This window comes from Catharus ustulatus, chromosome 16 (assembly GCF_009819885.2).
Source record: "Catharus ustulatus isolate bCatUst1 chromosome 16, bCatUst1.pri.v2, whole genome shotgun sequence".
NCBI lineage: Eukaryota > Metazoa > Chordata > Aves > Passeriformes > Turdidae > Catharus > Catharus ustulatus.
The window spans coordinates 15,425,851-15,447,735 of NC_046236.1; the positions used below are offsets into that span (position 1 = coordinate 15,425,851).

Here is a 21,885-nt window from a genome sequence, read left to right on the forward strand (position 1 = left end):
AGAATTCCAACTAATCTTTTTTTTTTTCCTTTTTTCCCCTTAAAAAACCTGTTAAATTCTACCAGGTTGGAATACTACTGTCTCTAAAGGCTTTTGCTGGATCACTTTGCACAGAAATCTCTGCTGAGGAGAGTGGCTGTAGTCAGACAGTGCCCAAAGCACTGGAATGGCAGGATCCCACTGCCCCTGGGTCTGCCTGAGCTTGGATTCTGGCCAGGGCACAGAGGAAGGGCCTGGAGCAGATTCCAGTTCCCTTGCCAGAGAAGTTCCTGGGCTTGGTTTTCACTCCTGAAGCCCAAAGAATGTTTCCCTGCCACAGCTGAGGTGCTGGGTGCTCCAAGGGAGGATGATCCCAGCAGTTCCCAGGGTGCTGGATGTGCTGATGTTGGTGTAGCTGATGATCCCTGAGCATGAGCCTGTGCTCTCTGCAGCAGTTGTGGCCAAAAGTGATCTGGGAGAGGTTGTTGGGAGAAGGACAGAGAAATTCTGCTCCCTCCAGGTGGCAATCTGAGATGTAAGAGCTCACCAAGAGGAGGATGGCAAATAAATGGTGTTTAGAAAGAGCCAGAAGGGTTAAATTAGTGCCTGCATTTTATCCCTGGGGATGGGAGCTGCTGGACCAACTGTTCTGCTCAAATTAGCCCTGAGCCTGGCGTGCATCTCAGTGACTAATTAAAGTGCCTCCTGGATCTTAATTGCTGTCATCTCCCACGTGTGCCTGGCACTTGCCAGTGTGAACAGAAATTTCCTTTCTGTCCCAGCTCAGGGCCCAGGGGGTTCCCTGGAGGCCGGGCTGGGGTGGCACAGGAGCATCCCCAGGGGGTGTTTGTTGGCTGGAACAGGGGGCTCAGTGTCCCCAGGGCCTTGAGCTGGGCTGAGGGACACCCTGTGACTGGGGGGAAAGCTCAGCTTTGGGCCAGGCTTAGTGGGGACAGAGATGGGTGATGTGCTCCCTGTCTCTTACTAAAAACTGCTGTGACCTAGCCCAGGTAAAGCATTTTGGAAGCCCTCAGGTGTCGAGTCATGGTGAGTTGGGGCAACACAAGAAGGGGCTGAACTGCACAGAACTCCTCAGCCTGGAGGAATTTGTGCCCAGGGAGCCCTCAGGTGCCCTTGCCTTTGCTGAACAGCCCAGTATTCCAACTCTCATTTCAACCAGTTTTTTTCTTTTAACTTGTACTAATTTCATTTGTTTTGTAGCACATTTAAAATCTTGTTTTCAAAATGTGGTTTGTCTTTTTAATGCTTTCAGCTCTGCTTGTTTGTATGTTTTAATTTTTTTTTGTTTCCCTTTTTTTTTTTTTTTTGGCATTTGTTTTATTTTCCATCACCCTCCGGGATCCCCCAATATTGACCCTGTGACTGTGACCTTTCAACCTACATCCCTACAATGGTTTCCTCCCTTCTGTGACCTCTTTTGGGGCTTGGTGCTTCTCCACATAGTAGTTTAAGACTAGCCAAAAATGCAAAGCAAGGCTTGAATAACTCTCCTCCAGTGAAAGAGCTGAAAGAACCCTCTGCAGTTGATGCCTTCCGATCCCGCAGCATCAGTGTGTCTGAACATGTGGTCCGCAGGTAGAGGCACTTTGGTGGGGCCAGCCCCAGAGCAGCTGGGCCCTGGGAGGTTCTGCTGCAGGGGTGGGTGGAGGCAGGGTGGATTTGCATGTGGGATGCTTGCATGACTTGGTTATCCCAACAAAAACCGGCTTCAGGCACAGGTGAAGGTTTTGGGAAAGAATTCCCCAGGCCCTGTCACAGCCTGGGTGCTGTGCTCATGTTTTCTGGGGTTTTAGCAATGAAAGATTCTGGTCAAAGTGAAGGGAAAACAAAGAAAAAAAGAACAAACCCATGCACAAAACAAGGAAAAAGGGTTGCATTCTGCTCAAGGGACAGTCCTGGCTACAACTCACTGAAACCTGAGCCTCCCAAGAGCTCAAACTGCTCCAAACCAGATTTGCATGTGGGATGCTTGCATGATTTGGTTATCCCATCAAAAACCGGCCTCAGGCACAGGTGAAGGTTTTGGGAAAGGATCCTGAGGCTTCCCCAGCCCCTCACAGCCTGGCTGCTGTGCTCACCTGGCCACGTTCTCTGGGGTTTTAGCAATGAAAGATTCTGGTCAAAGTGAAGGGAAAACAAAGAAAGGAATGAACAAACCCATGCACAAAACAAGGAAAAAGGAAAAAGGGTTGCATTCTGCACAAGGGACAGTCCTGGCTACAACTCACTGAAACCTGAGCCTCCCAAGAGCTCAAACTGATCCAAACCGCTTCAAACCATTTCCAACTGGTTCAAACAGGTCTAAACCAGTTCAGACTGGTACAAACTGGTCTAAATCAGTTCAAACTGGTCTAAACAGGTATAAACAGTTTCAAACCGGTCAAAACCATTTCAAAGTTTCAAGTTAAATTCGGTTTTATGTAGCTATTGAATTTGGAGGGGGAAAAAAAACCAATATACAGAAGAGAAAAAAAGCAAACCACAGGATTATAAAGTGAAGTCTGGAGTGCCCCAGTTTCTGGCTCATGGGCAACCTGCTGCCTGGGAAGCTGGTGCTGCTCATGGGATGCTTGCCCTGACATAGATTAGGAACTCAAAGCTGCCACTCACTCCTTGCTTGGTGCACTTGCCCATGGGCCACCAACATCAGGGAGCGCTGGCCTGGCCAGCCGAGTCCCTCCAGAGAAAACAAACATCCTGCAACGCCAACCTGGCAAGCACAACGTGAGGCTGATCCCAAAATCTGTTTCCCAAGGCCTGGGTTTGATGGCTGGCACGTGCATGCACAGCAGGGTCTGCATCCCCCCTGTGTGGGGACAGGACCTGGTGCCACCTGAGCTGTCACCCGGGCACTTTGTGTTCCAGCCGCATCCAGACGTCCATCACCAGCTCCAGCCTGGGCTCTGCAGATGAGAACTCCATGGCTCAGGCTGATGACAACCTGAAAAACCTGCACCTGGAGCTGACAGAGACCTGCCTGGACATGATGGCTCGATACGTCTTCTCCAACTTCACCGCCGTGCCCAAGAGGTCAGTCAGGGACAGGGACAGGGACAGGGCTGGGATTCAGCTTCATGTCTCACTTCAGCAGTGGAAAAATGTGATTCTGGCAGGCTCAGGCTCTGAAACCTTTCCCGAAACCTTTCCTGAAGCTTTTCCTTGGCTACAAAGGAGGTGAAATGAGGGAAGAGTGGAGATGGGGAGGCCTTAGAGCCCCTTCCTGTGCCTAAAGCAGCTCCAGGAAAGATAGGGAAGGATTTGGGACAAGGGATGGAGGGCCAGGACACAGGGAATGGCTTCCACTGCCAGAGGGCAGGGATAGGTGGGATATTGGGATATTGTGAGGGTGGTGGGACCCTGGAATGGATTTCTCAGAGATGCCCCATCCCTGGAAGTGTTCCAGGCCAGCTTGGGGCCGCCTGGGACAGTGGGAGGTATTCCTGCCGATGGCAAGGGTGGCACTGGATGGATTTCAAGGTTCCTCCCAACCCAAACCATTCTGGAGAGCAGCAACCTTTGCCTCAGCCTGGACCTGTCTGGAGGAGATGCCCTGAGGGTCTGGGAGCAGGGCTTTGCTCCGTGTCCTTGCAGGATAATCCCAGGATTATCTCATCCATCATCCTGGTGGATAGCAGGAGTGTTGGCAGCCATGGGGAGTGGCACAATGCTGTGAAAAGGAGAGCAGGGAGCACCTCCTGCATGGTCCATGGCTCTGTTCTCTGCCTCCTGAGCAATCCCCACCCCACTGTGTTCCCAGGTCTCCTGTGGGTGAGTTTCTGCTGGCTGGGGGAAGGACCAAGACGTGGCTGGTTGGAAACAAGCTGGTGACCATCACTACAAGTGTTGGAACAGGGACAAGGTCCCTGCTTGGCCTGGACTCTGGAGAGTTCCAGAGCACCCCAGAATCAAGGTAGGTGTTGCTCCCTTTTCTAGAAATCTCCACCCAAGTCAGCTGCTACAACTTTGTAGCTTTTCCTGTTGGCATAAGAGGAACATTTTATATGTCCAGCACGGCTGATTCCTCCCTCAACATCACCAATATCTCCTCTCCTACAGCTCAGACCCTGTTCTGCAAGTGAGGCAGACCAAGGAGGCTCCAGCCAAGCTGGAATCCCAGGCTGGGCAGCAGGTTTGCAGGAGCTCCCGCAGCAGAGTGCGATCCATGTCGGGTGAGTTCCCATCCTGTCCCAGGTCCAGGTGCCTCCTGTGACAGATCTGCAGTGTCTGGTGTTTAATGAGGGGCAGGGAGCAGGAGCTGTTCTCCTCCTGCTCCTCTCTCTCCCCAGGAGAGCTTTGGTGATCCCATCAATTGGTTTCTAAGGAGCACAGGGAGCATCAAATTCTCTTGGTGGTTTAACCCCAGCTGGCAGCTAAGCCCCACCCAGGTGCTCACTTTGTCCCCTGTGGGGTCATGGAGGAGACAATTCGAAAGGGAAAAGTGAGAAAATTTGTGGATTGACAGAAAAGCAGTTTAATAATATTAATAAAATAATATTAATAAAATAATATTAACGAAAGTAATTGTCATGACAGGGGAAATAAAACCAGGATATTTTGTGTGCAGCTGCTAGAGGAGTTTTGAATCCTCATTCCTGCTGTTTTTTTGGGGCTAACTAAGCATTGCTCTCCCTTGGATTGTGTCTGTCCTGCCAGGTGGTCACGCCTTACGTGTTGGTGCCTTAGACAGCTCAGCCTCCCATTTTCCCAGTGGCTCGACTTCCCCAGGCACACAGGGCCCTCCTGCTGCTGCAGCCCGCCCAGACAAGGCCAGTCCTGCTCCACAGACAGCCCTGCAGAAGGAAAAAGCCAACCTGGCTGCCTATGTGCCCCTGCTGACCCAGGGCTGGGCAGAGATCCTGGTGCGCAGGCCCACAGGTGGGTACCTGAGGGTGGGGGATCCTGGGGAGAAACAGAGCCTGGGGAAGGAGAAAAATCCAGATTTAAATGGATCCATATTTGGAATCTATTTAAATGGATTATGGGAATGGATTATGTGGAAAAATCTGTATTTGTAAATGGATCTGTTTATGGATTACTGCCTTTTGGAACTGCAGAACCATGGGATGGGATGGGTTGGAAGGGTTGGAAGGGGCTTTAAAGCACATCCAGAGCCACCCCTGCCATGGCAGGGACACCTCCCACTGTCCCAGGCTGCTCCAAACCCTGTCCAACCTGGCCTGGAATATTCCCAGGGATCCAGGGGCAGCCAAGTCTGGGCAGCTCAGTTGTGCTTGCTCTTAAACAACCTGTTCAAGGAACCAGTGTGTTCCACAAGATTAACAGGAATTATCTGTTTCATCAGAAAATATCTGACCTGGTGTTAATTAGGACACCTGAGTGTTTTGGATGCCTTTGGGAATGTGCTGCAGCAGAGTTACCAGGGGTGGGTTTTGAGGAGCTTGGGGTGAAGTGCAGAGCACTGGGAGCAGCAAATCAAATCATTCTGCAGAAGAACCAAGAACTTGCTCCTTTTGGATTTTTTATCTGCAAACTCCAAAACACTTTGAGCCTTTTCAAGAGGAGCTGTAACCCCTGGGAGGGCTGGGAGTTCTGACCACATCCCCCATTGTGTGCAGGCAACACCAGCTGGCTGATGAGCCTGGAGAACCCACTGAGCCCCTTCTCCTCAGACATCAACAACATGCCCCTGCAGGAGCTCTCCAACGCCCTGATGGCTGCAGAACGCTTCAAGGAGCACCGGGAGACGGCTCTGTACAAATCCCTGTCCGTGCCCTCCTCCAGCCTGGCCACAGGCACGGCCAAGCCCTCGCTGCTGCAGCGCTCCAACACAGGTGGGAGCTGCTGGCAGAGCTGGGCCAGCTCTGCTGGCTCCCTGCAGGGCTTCTAGAGCAGCTGGGAGCGTGAGGGGGGCCAGCAGTGACAAAGGGAATCAGTTCTTGTCCCTAGAAGTGAGAAATTCCCTTCTCCTTTCTGCTGGCCCATGGGGGAAGAGGAGGATGGGGGAGTAACCTCCATCGTGTGTTTGGTGTGTTCCCCAAATGAAAATGAACAAAGTCATGGATCTGTTCCCTCTCCCACTTGTTTGGGGCTGATCTGGGCATCCCACTTGTGGATGGATCTTTCCATGCAGTGTTTCCATTTCCATTTGTCTTGAGTTTGGGAGTCTGTGTCGGGTGCTCAGAGCTGCAGGTTCCTGGGGCATGGCCTGCTCCAAACCTTGCCAGCCAGGAGGAGTTGGTGCCTCTGGCTTTTACAGCAAAATGCAAATCCTGTTGGGTTTACCCACCCCTGAAAGGGATTGTTCAGCCTGCAGTTGAACCACTGAGTTTCATCTGCTGGCTTGATTTTTAACACAGTGGTCAAGGATTTTCACTCTATTTAATGTGGTGCTAGTTCCTCTTAAAAAGCTGTTATAGTTGGGAGATTGGTGTTGGCCAACAGCTGCAATTTTTAAAGCTTTCTGCAGTCCCTGCTCGAGCTCTTATCAGTGATATCCAGCACTGAGGCTCTGAGCACTGCAGGCACCAGCAGAATTGAGCAGTGGTACCAGCAGAGCAGGCTTTGCTGGGGAAAATGGGATGGATTATCTGGAAATCTGATTAAAATGCCAGTTTTCAGCTTTGTTAAGCAGGGCAGGGTACATTTTAATATTTCAGAATGTGTAAACACAAAATTGGAGTCAAAATCAAATTATCACCTCTTACAAACAAAAAAATTGTTTTCCATAAACACTTTTGTGACTCTAAAATTTTGTGGTAAGTGGAGAGCTGAGCCCACACCACTGAATGCACTCCTGTGCCAGTCTGAGAGTGATTTTGGCCACATCCTTGTTAACCAGCCTTGTGGAGCTGGCTGGGCAGTGGCTGGAAGAAGTTTTGCTGTCACACTCTGACGTACCTGTTCTGCCTCTTTAGAGGTTAAACCTCTGTGTGAGCCTTTACCCAGATTTTTCAGACTCTTCTGTGGGTTTAAAAGTGACCTTGTGCAGGTCAGGAAAGGCTCAGCCTGGTTTCCTGTGTGTGCTGGGATATCAGGAAGGGATTTTCTGTTCCTAAGCCTCACAAAATGCATTCTGCAAAGGGAGCAGTTGGAGCCTGCACTGTTGGATGTGTTTATTCCTCCTTATTCGTGTTGAGACCTTGTGCCCTTAAAGTATCCCTTTGGCATCTGGTGAGCTTATCCCAGCTTGTTCTTTCCTTTGTTTCATTTATTTATTTGTTTGTTTTGAACTAGGCTCTTGGTTACATTTTAAACTCTGTGCTTTTTAATTTTTTTATATTTTTTTCATATAGTCTCTCCTTCCTTTTGATGTAGCTGCTCACTTGATTTCCCTTTGCAGTGGCCTCTTTCTCTTCCATGTACCAGTCCAGTTGTCAAGGGAAGTTGCACAGGAGCATATCCTGGGCAGGTATATTTATATATCTTTAAGGAAAAAACCAACCAAACAATATTGCCATAGAAGAACACCTCTGATTCATAGAAAATGTATCCCTCATCCCTCATTTTCCCCTTCCATGTCTCCTGTCTGTCCCCAGTCTCATCACTCTCAACAAATGGGATCTTGAACTAGCATGAAGAAGTCCAAGCCAGATCCAACATTTGCAAGTGCAGACAATTCCTTGAAGCAACTTTGCTTTTAGCTGGGGTGGCTTGTGAGTCATGAGGCCAGTGTTAAATCACCTGTCAAAACGTGGCTGGATTAATTAATTCTTCATTTGCAGCTTCATTTTCCAATTGGCTTTGTGCTCTGCTCAGTGGAAAAGCTCCCAGTTGTGAGGAGAGCAGCATGTGCTCCCCTTGGAGCTGCTCAGCCCACAGGGATCTGCCAGAATTGGGCACAGAAAGATAAAAGCAGCTGATAACATGTATATATTTGATATATGGATAAAGTTCAGCCAGCATGGAGACTGGTTGAAAGATTTTTAAATAAAAAAGAAATATATTTCAGCAGAAAACCTGCTAAATTCTACCTTTTAGAGGCTCTATAATAATGTAAAATCTTTCTCCACTTCAGTAAAATTGATTTCATAATTAAATGGAGATCAAATTACACACCTTATGAGCACAACACCTGCATTGCTTTGATAACTTGCAATGCTTTGTGATTTTAATTAGAGGGTTCAAATGTCTTTCTGCCTCTTTCCTTCACTGGAAAACTCCCAGCAGAGCAGTGGGGTGTTCGGAGCTGCTGCTGGTTGCTGTCAGAGGCCTCTCAAAGCAACACAAAGCTGCTGCAGTTCAATATTTTTCTGTACTTCCCTCTGCTCCTGTTATTCTCTTCCCACCTAAAGAATAATTAGTGCTTGGGTTGTTTCAAAGCACCAGCAATCTTGGCAGTGGTGTAGGAGGGGAGCTTGGAAGCACTGGGTATCTGCAGGTGTGTTCTGGCTTGGACAGCTAACCAGATCAGCACGTTGTTTTGGTTCCTTTTGGTTTGTTTTGTATTTTTTAGAAGGTTTGTGTGTGCAATGCTAACTCTTAATTGCTTCTTTGAAATAACTTTGGTCCTGCGAGCTGAAATCAATCCAGGAAAAGCTGCTTTAGTGATTTTTTTCTTTGTATTTATTTTTAATTTTGCTGATTTTTTCTTTTATATTTTTGTGTGTGCTAATTTTTGGTTTTATTACTATTATTGTTATTATTTTGGAAAACAAATCTTGGCCTTTCAGATTGGTCTTCCAGTCCCTTGTGTGCATAATGGGAAGCCTCCTGTTCTCCAGCCTTTTCCTCAGGACAAAAAGCAAGGCCAGGAGGAGCCTTTGGTCAGCCCACAGTGGTCAGTGCCTGGAGCAGATCCAAGGTTCAATCCTCCACCTAGGCAGGGCTTCCAGGGAGCTTTTTTTGTCAGTGTGGTCCCACTGCTGTGTGTCTGAGCAGATGCCACTCGTGTTACTCGTCCTTCCACACGTTCAGGGCTGAATTGTTCTGAGACATTCCAGGAAAGCTGCCAAACTGCAAGGAAATGGCTCCTAGGAAAATTTTCTTATTTCCTTGTAGGCCTCAAGGCACGGGAGCATTGCATTTCAGTATGAGGAAAGCTCCCTTTGCTGCACCCTTCACAGAGCTGATGTCTGCAGTGAGCTTTTATCCCGTCCTTTCTACATCTCTGTAGTTCTGTCTGTCCTGGTAACCAAGGCCCCCTTTCCTCATGCTTGTCCATCAGCAATAATTGGAAAAAAACCCCAGCTGCAGTTCCTTGGCCCGAGGCAGGCTGAGAGGGGATTTATCAAGGAACAAGGGCAGCCAGGAGCGAGTGTGAGGTGCCCAGAGCTGCCATGGCCTTCCATTGAGATCCCGTAGGGAAAAGGCTGGTGCTCCAGAGAGAGGAGAGGCATGGAGGGGTCAGTGCCCGTCCCCTCTGCACAGCTCCCCTGCCCCTGTCTCCTAGAATCCGCCGTGGTGCTGGAGGAGGGCAGCCCTGGGGACATGGAGCTCAGGGAGGCCGAGTCCCCCCTGGAATCCCCCGAGAGCGAGGACGTGGAGACCTCGTGTTCCGAGCACGTGCTGGGCGAGGAGAGGTTCGGGAAGGGCCAGGATTCCTACAGCAGGGTAAGCACAGAGCGGGGGGTGATATCATGGATTCACTCATGGCACCCTGATGGCACTGGGGAGGGGGATTTGGGATAAAATCCCTGTTTTACCACGGATAAAAATCCCTGTTTTACCATGGCTGACACCGTGGATTCCCTCATGGCGCCCTCAGAAACACTGAGGCACTGGGGAGGGGATTTGGGATAAAATCCCTGTTTTACTACGGATAAAATTCCCTGTTTTACCATGGATAAAATCCCTGTTTTACCATGGCTGACACTGTGGGTTTCCTCATGGCACCCTGATGGCACTGGGGGTGGGGATTTGGGATAAAATCCCTGTTTTAGCATGGATAAAATCCCTGTTCTACCATGGCTGACACCATGGATTCCCTGATGGCACTGGGAGGGGAGATTTGGGATAAAATCCCTGTTTTAGCATGGATAAAATCCCTGTTCTACCATGGCTGACACCATGGATTCCCTGATGGCACTGGGAGGGGAGATTTGGGATAAAATCCCTGTTTTAGCACAGATAAAAATCCCTGTTTTACCATGGATAAAAAATCCCTGTTTTACCATGGCTGACACCGTGGGTTTCCTCATGGCACCCTGATGGCACTGGGGAGGGGGATTTGGGATAAAATCCCTGTTTTACCATGGATAAAATCCCTGTTTTACCATGGCTGACACTGTGGATTCCCTCACAGCACTCTGATGGCACTGGGGGTGGGATTTGGGATAAAATCCCTGTTTTACCATGGATAAAACATTGCTTTGTGCTCCTCCCTGCCCACCTTTCCTTGGGAGTGTGGGTGCCTTGAGCCTGGAGCATTTTGGATAATTTTGGATAATTTTGGAAGGAATCCTTCCCTGTGAGGATGGGCAGGCCTTGGATCAACCCCTGCAAATATCCCAGGCCAGACTGGACTTTGGGGCTTGGAGCAACCACAGAATGAGCTTTTGTTCATCCCAACCCAAACCACTGTGAAAAACACATTTTATGGTTTTGGTAAAATTTAAAATCTTTAATAAAAAGATAATAGGAGATACACATAAAGGGTTAAACCAGTTGGATGCTTGGTAAGCTGCTAAGAGCATATGGTTGCTTTGGGAATGCTTCTGGTTTTAATTTTTTTCTTATTACTTTTTAATTTTTGTCTTATTTTTAATTTGGGTGGTGGTTTTGGCCTTTTGTAGCTGGTGAGCGTTGATAATTGTTGTGTTAGCTGCAGGGTTTTATCACACATTCACGGGCTGTTATTTTAACTAGGCAGGCAGTTTCAGCATACTATCTCTAAAAAACTTATGTTTAACTTTTGTTATTAGAAGGAAAGAACTTATATTCATACTAAAAAGCTATTTTAGCATTACACATACAGCATTTATCCAATAGTTGCGAAAAGCCAACAATATGTCATGCACTTGTAACACTCTAGAAAAGCAAACCCAAAAAGTAGCCATGCTGAATAGCTCCCAAAAATATTTACTATGCAAAAAGAACTGTGAATATACAACAGGTTGATGTATTGTATTTAGGTGTATTTTTAAAGTGTACAGTAATTTCCAGACCATAAGGCGCACCGGATTATAAGGCGCACCTCCGGGAGTCAGCAAATTTCACAACTTTGTACATCAGACAAGGCGCACCGGACTGTAAGGCGCACTTCAGGCTTCAGGCCAAAATTTGAGTCAAAAGGGTGCACTTCATAGTTGTGAAATTACTGTATTTAAAGTTTGAAAGTGTATTTAAAGTGTATTTAAAGTTTAAAAGTGTATTTAAAGTGTGTTTAAAGAAGCGATCCCGAAGCAACCGTGAGCTCTTGGCGGCCATTTTAACCCTTGGCTTGATGGGTGTCTCCTGTTATCTTTTTATTAAACCGTTTAAATTTCACCAAAATGGTAAAACGTGGTTTTCACTTTTTAATTTTTGTTTTTATTTTTATGTTTCAGTCATCCTCCACATCCAGCCAGGAGGAGAAGGCGGCGAGGCCGGAGGAGCTGGCGGAGGGCGCGATCCCCATCGGGCGGGAGGAGCCGCGCGGGCTGCAGGAGCTGCCCTTCCAGCCCTCACAGCCCCTCAGCAAATCCAGCTCGTCCCCGGAGCTGCAGACCCTGCACGAGGTGCTGCGGGACGCCGGCGGCCGCGAGGGGCCCCGCAGGCTGAGCACGGAGGTGAAATCCAAGTCGCAGTCGGGGAATCTGGAAGGGGAAGGGCTGGCAGGGTGGCCGGGCCCGGCGGAGGACAGCGGGGCTGGCAGCTCGCCCCGCTCGCCATCGGGCCACCGGCCCCGCGGCTACACCATCTCCGACTCTGCACCATCCCGGAGGGGCAAGAGGATCGACAGGGACGCCTTCAAGGGCAGGGCGGCAGCGTCCAACGCCGAGAAAGTGCCGGGGATAAACCCCAGGTGGGTGCCAGGCCCCTGGGCTGCTCCAGCGGGGTCCTTCGGAGGGCTCCGCAAAGCATCTGATTGAAAGTTTTCTTTATTTTATTTTGTTTTTTATTATATTTATTTATTTTTTAGTATATTTATCTAATTTAAATTTTATTTATATAATTATTATTGTATTTATTTATTTATAATTATATTTATTTATTTTTTAGTATATTTATCTAATTTAAATTTTATTTATATATTTATTATTGTATTTATTTATAATTATATTTATTTATTTTTTAGTATATTTGTCTAATTTATATTTTATTTATATATTTATTATTACATTTAGTTATAATTATATTTATTTATTTTTACTACATACAGTTATTTATAATTATATTTATTTATTCATAATTATATTTATTTATTTTTACTACATACATTTATTTATAATTATATCTATTTATTCATAATTATATTTATTTATTTTATTATATTTATTTATTTTAATTTTATTTATTTATTATATTTATTCTTCATTATATTTATTATTATTTTAAATTTTTTTTATTTTTACTTTTATTTATTTATTATTATATTTATTTATTTTCAATTTTATTTATTATATTTATTTATAATTGTATTTATTTATTATATTTCTTTTTATTATATTTAATATTATTTTAAATTTTATTATTTTTAACTTTTTTAAAAATTTTTTATTTAAATTCCTGCTGTATTCAGCAGCTCATACAAACCTGTTGAGTGCACCACCCCACCAAGTGAATTTTGGAATTAAGAAACAGAACTCGAGTGAATTTTGGTGAATTCCCAAATGGTGAAAGAAAGAGGAGATGGATTAAGCAGCTCACACTCTCCTCCTGTACTTAATTGAGGGGCTGTGGTTTGACCGCAGGTTGCTCAGGGTTCATTTTGCTGTGAACAGGGTGGATCGCTGGTTTTGCACCTCAAGAAACAGAATCTGCAAAATCCTAAGAAGGAAAAGGGTTGTAATGGTTGCTTTTTGAATCTGGGATATTGTTAGCTGTCCAAAATTGCGTGATGAGACAATTTTCATCTGATTGAGGGCAGGTAAAATGCAAATATCTGTACAGTCCTATGTCTGAGAGCCTGGAAATGCCCCCAGCGCTGTGGAGGGCGTTCCTGCTCCTCCGTTCTGTGCTTTGGAACAGGGAATTTGTGTGGCTGCTGCTGTGTGACACAGCTTTGTTTTTCTGACAGGGGTCTATTGCAAACTGCAGGTAGTCCAGGCACTCAGGGTGTCTCTAAAACATGAATAATACCCTGTTAGCATTTTAATTCTTCCCATTTTTCTGCTGTACATAACGTTCTTACCTCCAACAGATCAAAACTGACTTAATTTTTATGGTAACAGACTTTTCCCTCCCTCTCTCCTTCAGCTTTGTGTTTTTACAGTTGTACCACTCCCCCTTCTTTGGTGATGAAAACAACAAACCCCTCTTGTTGCCAAATGAGGTAGGCAAGCAGTTGTATAAATCCTGAATTTTTTTAAGCTTGGAATGTAGATGGTAATTACAAACATCCAGCTCAGGTGCTGCAGTTTAAAGGTGTTTCCTACCAGCAGTGCCACAGGTGGGAGATCTCTGTGTTGGGGATTTTTTAAGGCTCATCTTTTAAAGAATGCTGGGATGGTTTGGGTTGGGAGGGACACCCCCAGCAGCTCAGGCTGCTCCCTGCTCTGGTTGCAGACGTTTGAGAGGTCGGTGCAGCTCCTGGATCAGATCCCATCCTATGACACACACAAGATCGCAGTGCTCTACGTTGGGGAGGGCCAGGTGAGTGTGTGCAGGGCCTGGATCCTGCAGGAATGTTGGGAACCTCTGCAGCTGGGGGTTTTCCCTGTGGCTGCTGGCACTGAGTGTGACATGGGACATGTCCCTGTGCCCCAGAGCAACAACGAGATCGCCATCCTGTCCAACGAGCACGGCTCCTATCGCTACACCGAGTTCCTGACGGGCCTGGGCAAGCTCATCGAGCTCAAGGACTGCCAGCCTGATAAAATCTACCTGGGTGGCCTGGATGTGTGTGGGGAGGATGGGCAGTTCACCTACTGCTGGCACGATGACATCATGCAAGGTGAGCTGGGAGGGTGGTTTGTGTCTCCTCACCTGGCACTGGTTCCTTCCCAGGGAGGTGGTGAGGATGTCCTGAGCTCTGATCCCCTCCTCTTCTTTCTCCAAACCATATGATAAAGTTCAGGCCAAAACGTTCCTGCCTGACTTAACAAAAAAAAAATCACACCAGTTTGATAATGATCTGCACTGTAAATCTGTGACATATCAGCTCTCTAAAGGCTGGCAGGGTTTGGTTCAGATCTTCAGCTGGCTGTCCCCAGCTGTTCTCTGAGGGTGCTGACAATACTGCTGTGTTTCTCTGAAGAGCAGTTCAGAGCAGGGGGTGCCACTGCTGTGGCCATGGCTGATGTCACTGCAGTGTCACCCAGCTCCTGCAGCACCAAGCAGTGCAGAAATCATCCAGGATCCAGAACTTCCCAAGTTTTTCCACACAGCTCTGTGCTCATCACATGGAGTCCTGTTCCATGGGGTGGCTGCAGAGCCCAGTTAGGACAAGTCCTGGTTTAAGCTCTTTTCCTTCTTTCCTCCCTAACCCAGGGTCTCCTCCCTGTGCTGCTGTGATTCTTTGTGGTCCAGGGACCCCTGGACCATCCAGTGGGACTGTACTCACCTGTCACAAATGGGGACAGCCCTATCAGGGAGCACAGTTTTGTATTTCTCTTGCTGCTTTCCCAGCCCAGCCTAAGGATGTGTGTGTTCCCTCTCCAGCCATTTTCCACATTGCTACTCTGATGCCCACGAAGGATTTGGATAAATACCGCTGTGACAAGAAGAGGCACCTGGGGAATGATTTTGTTTCCATCGTTTACAACGATTCTGGAGAGGATTTTAAGCTGGGCACAATAAAGGTAGGGCATTTTCCTCCTGGCTGTGTTACAGCAGGAGCACAGGGTTGCAAACCTTCATGTGTGTGGGTGTTACCCAAAAATCTGTGTGGGGATTATGGGGGGAGCTGTTGGCTGTGCTGGGATCACTGGTGTGTGTTTATTCATTCACAAAGCACAGTCCTGCCAGGGAAATGTTCCTGACTCTTCCCTTGGCTTCTCCTCAGGGCCAGTTCAATTTTGTGCACGTGATCATCACCCCCCTGGACTATGACTGCAACCTGGTGACACTGCAGTGTCGGAAAGGTGGGGATTCCTCAGCCTCTGCTGGGCTGGGCCTTTTGTGTTTCACAAGTTAAAACTTCCAGGAGAACCTCTCTGGAACCAGTTTGCCCAGTTCCATCTGGGAGGCTTCAGCAGTGCTGGTGTTTTACCGCAGGGGCACTTCTGGGTGGTTTTGGTTCATGTGAGAGCCCAGAGGGCTCTCCCCAAACCTTTATGGAGCAGCCAGAATTTGGGAGCCAGTTGTGTTAAACTGCAGAGCAGGTTCTGTTCAAGTGGGAGCTGTGGAACTTGTGGGGATTTGGCTGATAAAATTCCTCAGGTTTATTTGACTTAGATATTTAGTTACTGGCAACCTTTTGCTTCTTCTTAACTGTCTTACAAGAATTTTTTTCTTATTCCTTGAAACTAAAGACATGGAGGGCCTGGTGGACACGAGCGTTGCCAAGATCATCTCTGACAAGAACCTGCCCTTCGTGGCACGTCAGATGGCCCTGCATGCCAACGTGAGTACCCCCAGCTCCCTGAGCTCCCAGCTGCTGCCTTGGCCCATCCCCAGCTCCCAAGGAATCAGCCTGGGCCTGCTGAAGCAAAGAAACAACTTTTCTACCTGACCTTGAAGCCAGAGTTGGCACCTGAACTGCCCTAACCCAGAGCTGGATTGCAGTTACTGTCACACTGCACTGAAAAGTAGGATTGATTTTATTCTTGTGGTTATGTTCATGTGGCTCCTCTCTTTCTCTGTTTCTCCCAGATGGCTTCCCAGGTGCACCACAGCAGGTCCAACCCCACGGACACCTACCCCTCCAAGTGGATCGCCAGGCTGCGCCACATCAAGAGGCTGCGGCACCGGGTGAGTGCAGCTGCTCTGGGGCACAGCTGGGCTTGGCTGGGGCTCTTGCTGCACTGAGGCAGGTAAAGCAGCTGGCAGAGCTTGCTGAGGGACAGGAGGGCTGTGTGTAGAATCCAACTGGTCATGGAATCACAGAGTTTGGGTTGGGGACCTTAAGGATTGTCCAGTTCTCTTGTGGGAATGCCAAGTGTGGTAACGTCAAACAAACTGGCAGTAAGGGCTTTGGGAAGCTCAATCCTGGAATCTCAGAATCTGATGTTGGAAAAGCCAAGTCCCAGCTGTGCCTGATCCCCACCTTGTCCCCAGCCCAGAGCTCTGAGTGTCACCTCCAGTAATTTCTTGGAGATCTGCAGGGATGGGGACTCCAAACCTCCCTGGGCAGCCCCTTCCAGTGCCTGACCACCCTTTCCATGGAGAAATTCCTGCTGCTGTCCAATACCTGGACACAGAGTGACACTCCCACAGTGTCCTGGTAGCCTGCCCTGCCCAGTGGAGATTCAGAAGAGTTTTGGGGAGACTTGAGCTCACCTGCTGTCCATTGCCTTTCAGCTCCGTGAAGAGACCCAGTACCAGAGCCCTGGCCTTCCCCTGCAGCTGCACCCCTCTGCCCCCACCAAAGCCCCTCCCCAGGTGGCCCAGGACCCCCCTCCCAGCTATGAGACAGGGCAGAGGAAGAGGCTGATCTCCTCCGTGGATGATTTCACTGAGTTTGTGTAGGGCCAGGCTCGGGGTGTCCCTGCTGGGACACTGAGGCCATGGAATTGTGTTCCCTGCTGGGACACTGAGGCCATGGAATTGTGTTCCCTGCTGGGACACTGAGGCCATGGAATTGTGTTCCCTGCTGGGACACTGAGGCCATGGAATTGTGTTCCCTGCTGGGACACTGAGGCCATGCAATTGTGTTCCCTGCTGGGACACTGAGGCCATGCAATTGTGTTCCCTGCCTGCATGGACACAGGGAGGGGGAGGCACAGCCTGGCTGCTCCTTGCATGTGGACTTGGCACTGACCCTGCCAGGAGCTTTGGGTGCCTCTGAGGATGACACTGCATTCCCAGCAGAAGCTCCCAGAGGACCAAGCCCAGGCTCTGGTTTGATTTGAGCTGTTTCAAAGCTGCTCTGTTGGGAACTTCCCTGCAGAACCTTTCTTTGCACTCCTTCCACACCAGCTCCTGGTGGAAGCAGACAAAAGATGAGATTCTGCAGATCCTCAGTGAAGAAGGTACAGCAGTTGTGGGATTTTTGAGGACTTTATTGGGAATGAAATATGAAGTATTGAAAATCCAGTTGCTATTTCTGAGCACCCTGAATCCCAGCTCCTCCCTGAACCTCGGGACTGTCAGCACTTGGACTCTTCAGGCTCTGACTTGTTCTGCTCCAGCTCTGGAAAGAGTTAATTTGAGTTCTCTCTGCTGCTTAATATCCCAAGGCTTGTCTTCATTTTTGCCATCTGCAGAACTTCTCCTGGTTACAGGAATGCTGGGGATGTCCCATCCTTCCCCATGCACCTGATAAATCCCTTTTTGACAGCTGACAAGTCTTGGGGCATCGTCTCCCCCTGAGTTCTGCTGTTCCCTGACAGGGAGGCTCTCAGGGGAGACTGGAGCAGTTCCCTTGGAGCTCCCAGGGCAGGTTTGGCACAGCTGGAATGGGATTTGCAGCCCCTCCTGAGGCAAGGAGGGCACCACACACTACAGCACCCAACTGGGAGGCACCTTGTAAGCTGGACTATACTGTGAGAACTTCATCTCCTGCTTTGTCCATGGGTGGGAAGCCTGGATTTGGGAATGGCTGCCAGCAGGGAGATGAAGACAAGTGCAATGTGCACGTGGGACTGTGAAGGGACAGGTGAGGGGACAGAGGGACAGCCCTCACCTGTGCAGGTGTGTGGGAACACCAAGTGTCCGTTGTGTTCGAGTGTTTGAGTCGTAAAGGAAATAAAATATTTGTCTGATCTTGGTGTGCTGGGAAAGTTCAAACTCTTCCCTGGGAGGTGACTTTGCTGTCAGCTTTGTCCTTGTGCCACCCCCAGTGTCCTCATTCATTAACAGCAGCCCTGACAGGCTGCAGGATAGAAGAAAGTGTATTAATTAATTAAAATGATGGATGCAGAGAGGATGAGGGAAGGTGCAGATGAGTGTCTGCAGCACGACAAAACCACCTGTGCCAGGTTTTAGCAGTCAGTGTTTATTTGACTTTGTCATTTTGTAAGAAACATCCCCACAGTTACAAAATACACCATTTTTGTTTGCAGTGAAATGCTGACCAGACAGGAACCATTGGCATTTTGGTCACAATCATTGTTCTTTAAAAAAAAAAAAACAATTAGAAAAAATAAGGCACATACAGAAGTCCCTCCCTCTCCCTTGGAACGAATGGCTGGGGGTTTCATTTTTAATTTCAGCACCTTGGTCCTGATACATCATTGTGAGAGTCAAGGCAATAAATAAGACACCATCTCTTGGTGACTACAGACACAAAAATATACATTCAGGGGGATTTATGGGCTTTGAGTCAAGTTTATTGCTGAGAGGGTGCAACTCCATGGCTGAGCCTGAGCTGGGCCATGGAGGGACCCTGGGACACTGCTGGGGCTGGCACAGGAGCTGCTGCAGGAGAACTGGGAGTGCTGGGAGCTGTGGGTGCTGCCCAGCACGCAGGGCTGGGCTTTTCAAGGAACTGTGGGTGGCAGAGCTGCTCTCCATACTTCAGGGAAGTAGGGCAGTTGTCTGATCCCGATTCTGCTCCTCTCTGAGCAGGAGGAGCACTTGGTAAAGGCACACACACCGAGTCACACTCACACACACACACAGGGCAAGGAACAGGCACTGGGGAACAAAAATCCAGATGGATTTGGGGAGCAGCTTTGTTCCAGCTGCCCCTTAGCTTAGGAATGGCTGCTCAAAAACATTTGGGGCCCTGCTGGCCCCTCCTGCCTCTGTCTCCTTCCCTCCCACTCCCAACCTTTTCTAAATGAGGCTACTCCAGCTGAGAACTGACCTCTGCATCAGGAACTGAACTCTTTTGGCTCTTCAAGAGCCTCCCAAGACCTGCTTGGTTCATTTGGGACACTTCAAACACTGAATATTCCCACAGAGCCCTTGGGTGGCTGGATCTGCACCCCTCCCCTCTGCACTCCAGCTCTCTGTGCCCTCTGCTCTCCAACACCTCCCTGCTGACCCAGCACCACCTCACTCATCTTCTCCTGCCCTCATCCCTCCACAACCTTTCCACATCCGTCCTGCACAGCACCTGAGTTTTCCAAAGGTAACTCAGGCCTGTCCCCAAGGCACCTCAGAGCAGCCAGTGTCCCCTGCAGCCACCCTGGCTCACAGGCCAGGGGAGCCCAGGGATGCTGGAATGAAAATCTTCCCAAGTGTCCAACACAGCTGGGGCTGCAGGGGAGGCTCAGGAGGGGATGGAGCAGTGCAAGGGCTTTAGGAGCCCCCTGGCTCCAGCTGGAAAAGTCTCCCCTGCCCTGCAGCTCTGCCCCCTCAGCCTTCCCTTCCCCTCTCACCTGTCCAGAGCAGGTTCTGGAACACACACAGGAGCCCACGGGGGGCTTGTCCCCATCCACCTGTGGCCACTGCCCCGAGCCAGCCCAGGAGAGCACACACCACACACACAGACACCCAATCCTTATATACACGGGACATTCCCAGGAAGAAGCACTTAATACATCCTTTAAATAACTCTGACAATAGTGTTCTGTCTCCTATCTACATGGTTCAAACACGGTACCGATGCTATGAAAATATAGCAAACATACAAAAATATATACATTTACAAACCAAACAAACCCCATATAAATTACTTACAATAGCCATAAGGTGAAATGGGGCTGAGGAGGGGAAGGCAGCCCCAGGGGGGGCTTCAGGCACCCCCAGGCTGAGATCTGGGGGGCCCCATGGCACAGGCCAGCTGTAGCCCAGCAGCTGTAGCCCAGCACATGGTGAATCCCAGCTGGCAGGGCCCCAAAAAAATTCCTTCAGGGCTTCACCTGCCTCCTTTGTGCTCAGGGAAGGTGCTGGCACAGCTGCCTGAGCTGGGGCTGCGCTCCCCTCCTCCCTGCCCATTTCAGTTTATGATTTAAACAAACAAAATACTGCTTTTGTGATATATTATCCCATTCTTAGCTCGCACGTGTCACTGGTAGCCGAGGAAAGCCTTGTTTAAAGTGCTGGGCAGTACATAGGAACAAGTAAACCAAAAAAAACCCAAAAAAATAAAAATACATATACTTAGGGCAATACATTCCTTGGGTTAGAGAAGCCAAGCAGCCAGCGGCGCCTGCACCCCGGGGCCACGGCGGGGGGACAGCGCGGGTGGGGACCGCAGTGACACCAGCACGTTGGGAACCCCACTGGGAGCTGGGAATCCCATGCTGGGAGTCTGAGAATCCCACACTGGGAGTTTGGGAACCCCACTGGGAGCTGGGAATCCCACTGGGAGTTTGGGAATCCCACGCTGGGAGTTTGGGAACCCCACTGGGAGCAGGGAATCCCACTGGGAGTTTGGGAATCCCACGCTGGGAGTTGTTTGGGAATCCCAAACTCGGAGGTGGCTGAGGCAGCCCAGGGGTCTCTCATCCCCAGCTCGCTGCAATGTCCTTTGTTTTAAATATTGGATTTCTTTAAATACAAATAATAGTACCAATTTCTGGAGGATAAAAGTAGCCAATACTGGAAATTAACTGCTCTGGGTGTAGATAGCATTTCTCTATATATCTATTTACGGATAAGAAACAAGGTGGGTTAAATACCTTCTCGAAAGCTGTCGCTTTCCTCCACAGTGCGTCTGGTCGACAAAAATCCAAGACTTGGTTCAAACCTTCAAGGCCTGGGGCTCTCCTCTCCCTTTCCCAGCCGGCACAGCCAGCAGGGAAGGGGGAGAGCTTTGTCCTGTCCCCCTGTGCCCACCCCAGTCCCACCTGTGACCGGTTACAGGTGGGGGCACTGAACAGCGGGGATCTCCTGCACCTGCTCATGACCCGGGCAAGGCTCGGCCTTGTCCCCTTCCCTCTTCCCCACCGGAATGCTCCCGCTCCTGGGGGTTCTGGAGGCTCTGGTGGCCGTGCCAGCGGCGTGGCAGCAGAGCCCCTGTGCCCGGCTGGCCCAGCCACCGCGGCAGCTCCAGGTGGGCACAGCCCACCCTGGGCACAGCCCTGCCAGGGCATCGCTCCCACACCCCGTTACTTCACCGTGGGGTGCACCCGGTTCTTGGCCCGCAGGGGCCGTTTCCTCCTGGCCGCACAGGCCTTGCCCGGTGCCCCGGTGGCTGCGCTGACCCCTCGGCTGGCCCGCAGCAGCCGGCCCGGCACGGCCCCGGTCCCGGCCCGGTGCAGGGACAGCGGCTCCGTGTCCGGCCCCTCCGGGGACGGGCCCCGCTCCGAGCAGCCCCCCTCGGTTCCGTGGTGCCTCCTGCGGGCGCGGCGGCTGCGGGAGAACTCGAGCAGGTGCTCGATGCGGGACACGTCCTCCGTCACGCGGTTGACGCGGTCGAACTGCGCCAGCAGCATCTCGAAGAGCGAGAGGAGCCGCTGGATGTCAGCGTCCACCTCCAGGCTGTCGCGGGCGCTCAGCACCAGGCTCAGCCCGTCCAGCTGGCTGGAGGACGTGGAGGTTCTGGAGCTGTCGGAGGCAGCGCTGGGAGTGGGGCCCCGGAAGGATTTGGAGTCGCTGGAGTCTCGGGAGGGCAGCGGCTCCATCCCCTCGAACCTCACCTTGTGCCGGAACTGGGAGGGAAGAGGAGAAAGGAGCAGGGTCAGGGCAGGAGCTGGAAGTGGCAGCGTTCCCAAGAGCTCCCAGCCATTGCTGGTGTGACAGGCATGGACTGGATCCCAGATAAAGCCACGGTGGGGCTGAGAATGGGCAGCTGACGCCTGTACAGCTCCACATCTCTCAGGGATGGCCACTGCTCCAGCCCTCACCTGCCAG

The 21,885-nt window shown here is 49.8% G+C and overlaps 2 protein-coding genes across 5 annotated transcripts in view; one reads left to right on the forward strand and one right to left on the reverse strand.

The window, feature by feature from the left end:
- Nucleotides 1-17,903, forward strand: part of TSC2 (TSC complex subunit 2) — a 34,349-nt gene extending 16,446 nt beyond the window's left edge. The window contains exons 26-42 of one of the 4 annotated variants that reach the window (XM_033074126.2): nucleotides 1,444-1,575; nucleotides 2,866-3,030; nucleotides 3,758-3,910; nucleotides 4,057-4,169; nucleotides 4,654-4,875; nucleotides 5,577-5,792; nucleotides 7,301-7,369; nucleotides 9,350-9,510; nucleotides 11,445-11,902; nucleotides 13,297-13,372; nucleotides 13,606-13,692; nucleotides 13,807-13,993; nucleotides 14,701-14,840; nucleotides 15,044-15,122; nucleotides 15,513-15,604; nucleotides 15,853-15,951; nucleotides 16,501-17,903. In XM_033074126.2, coding sequence (XP_032930017.1) covers nucleotides 1,444-1,575; nucleotides 2,866-3,030; nucleotides 3,758-3,910; nucleotides 4,057-4,169; nucleotides 4,654-4,875; nucleotides 5,577-5,792; nucleotides 7,301-7,369; nucleotides 9,350-9,510; nucleotides 11,445-11,902; nucleotides 13,297-13,372; nucleotides 13,606-13,692; nucleotides 13,807-13,993; nucleotides 14,701-14,840; nucleotides 15,044-15,122; nucleotides 15,513-15,604; nucleotides 15,853-15,951; nucleotides 16,501-16,668 — 2,617 coding nt within the window. In that variant the 3' untranslated portion in view covers nucleotides 16,669-17,903. The remainder of the gene's footprint in view (nucleotides 1-1,443; nucleotides 1,576-2,865; nucleotides 3,031-3,757; nucleotides 3,911-4,056; nucleotides 4,170-4,653; nucleotides 4,876-5,576; nucleotides 5,793-7,300; nucleotides 7,370-9,349; nucleotides 9,511-11,444; nucleotides 11,903-13,296; nucleotides 13,373-13,605; nucleotides 13,693-13,806; nucleotides 13,994-14,700; nucleotides 14,841-15,043; nucleotides 15,123-15,512; nucleotides 15,605-15,852; nucleotides 15,952-16,500) is intronic. The other 3 variants (XM_033074127.2, XM_033074128.2, XM_033074129.2) reach the window with 3 other exon arrangements.
- Nucleotides 17,904-18,116: 213 nt separating this feature from the next.
- Nucleotides 18,117-21,885, reverse strand: part of PKD1 (polycystin 1, transient receptor potential channel interacting) — an 80,647-nt gene continuing 76,878 nt past the window's right edge. The window contains exon 46 of the mRNA XM_033074125.2: nucleotides 18,117-21,683. Coding sequence (XP_032930016.1) covers nucleotides 21,141-21,683 — 543 coding nt within the window. The 3' untranslated portion in view covers nucleotides 18,117-21,140. The remainder of the gene's footprint in view (nucleotides 21,684-21,885) is intronic.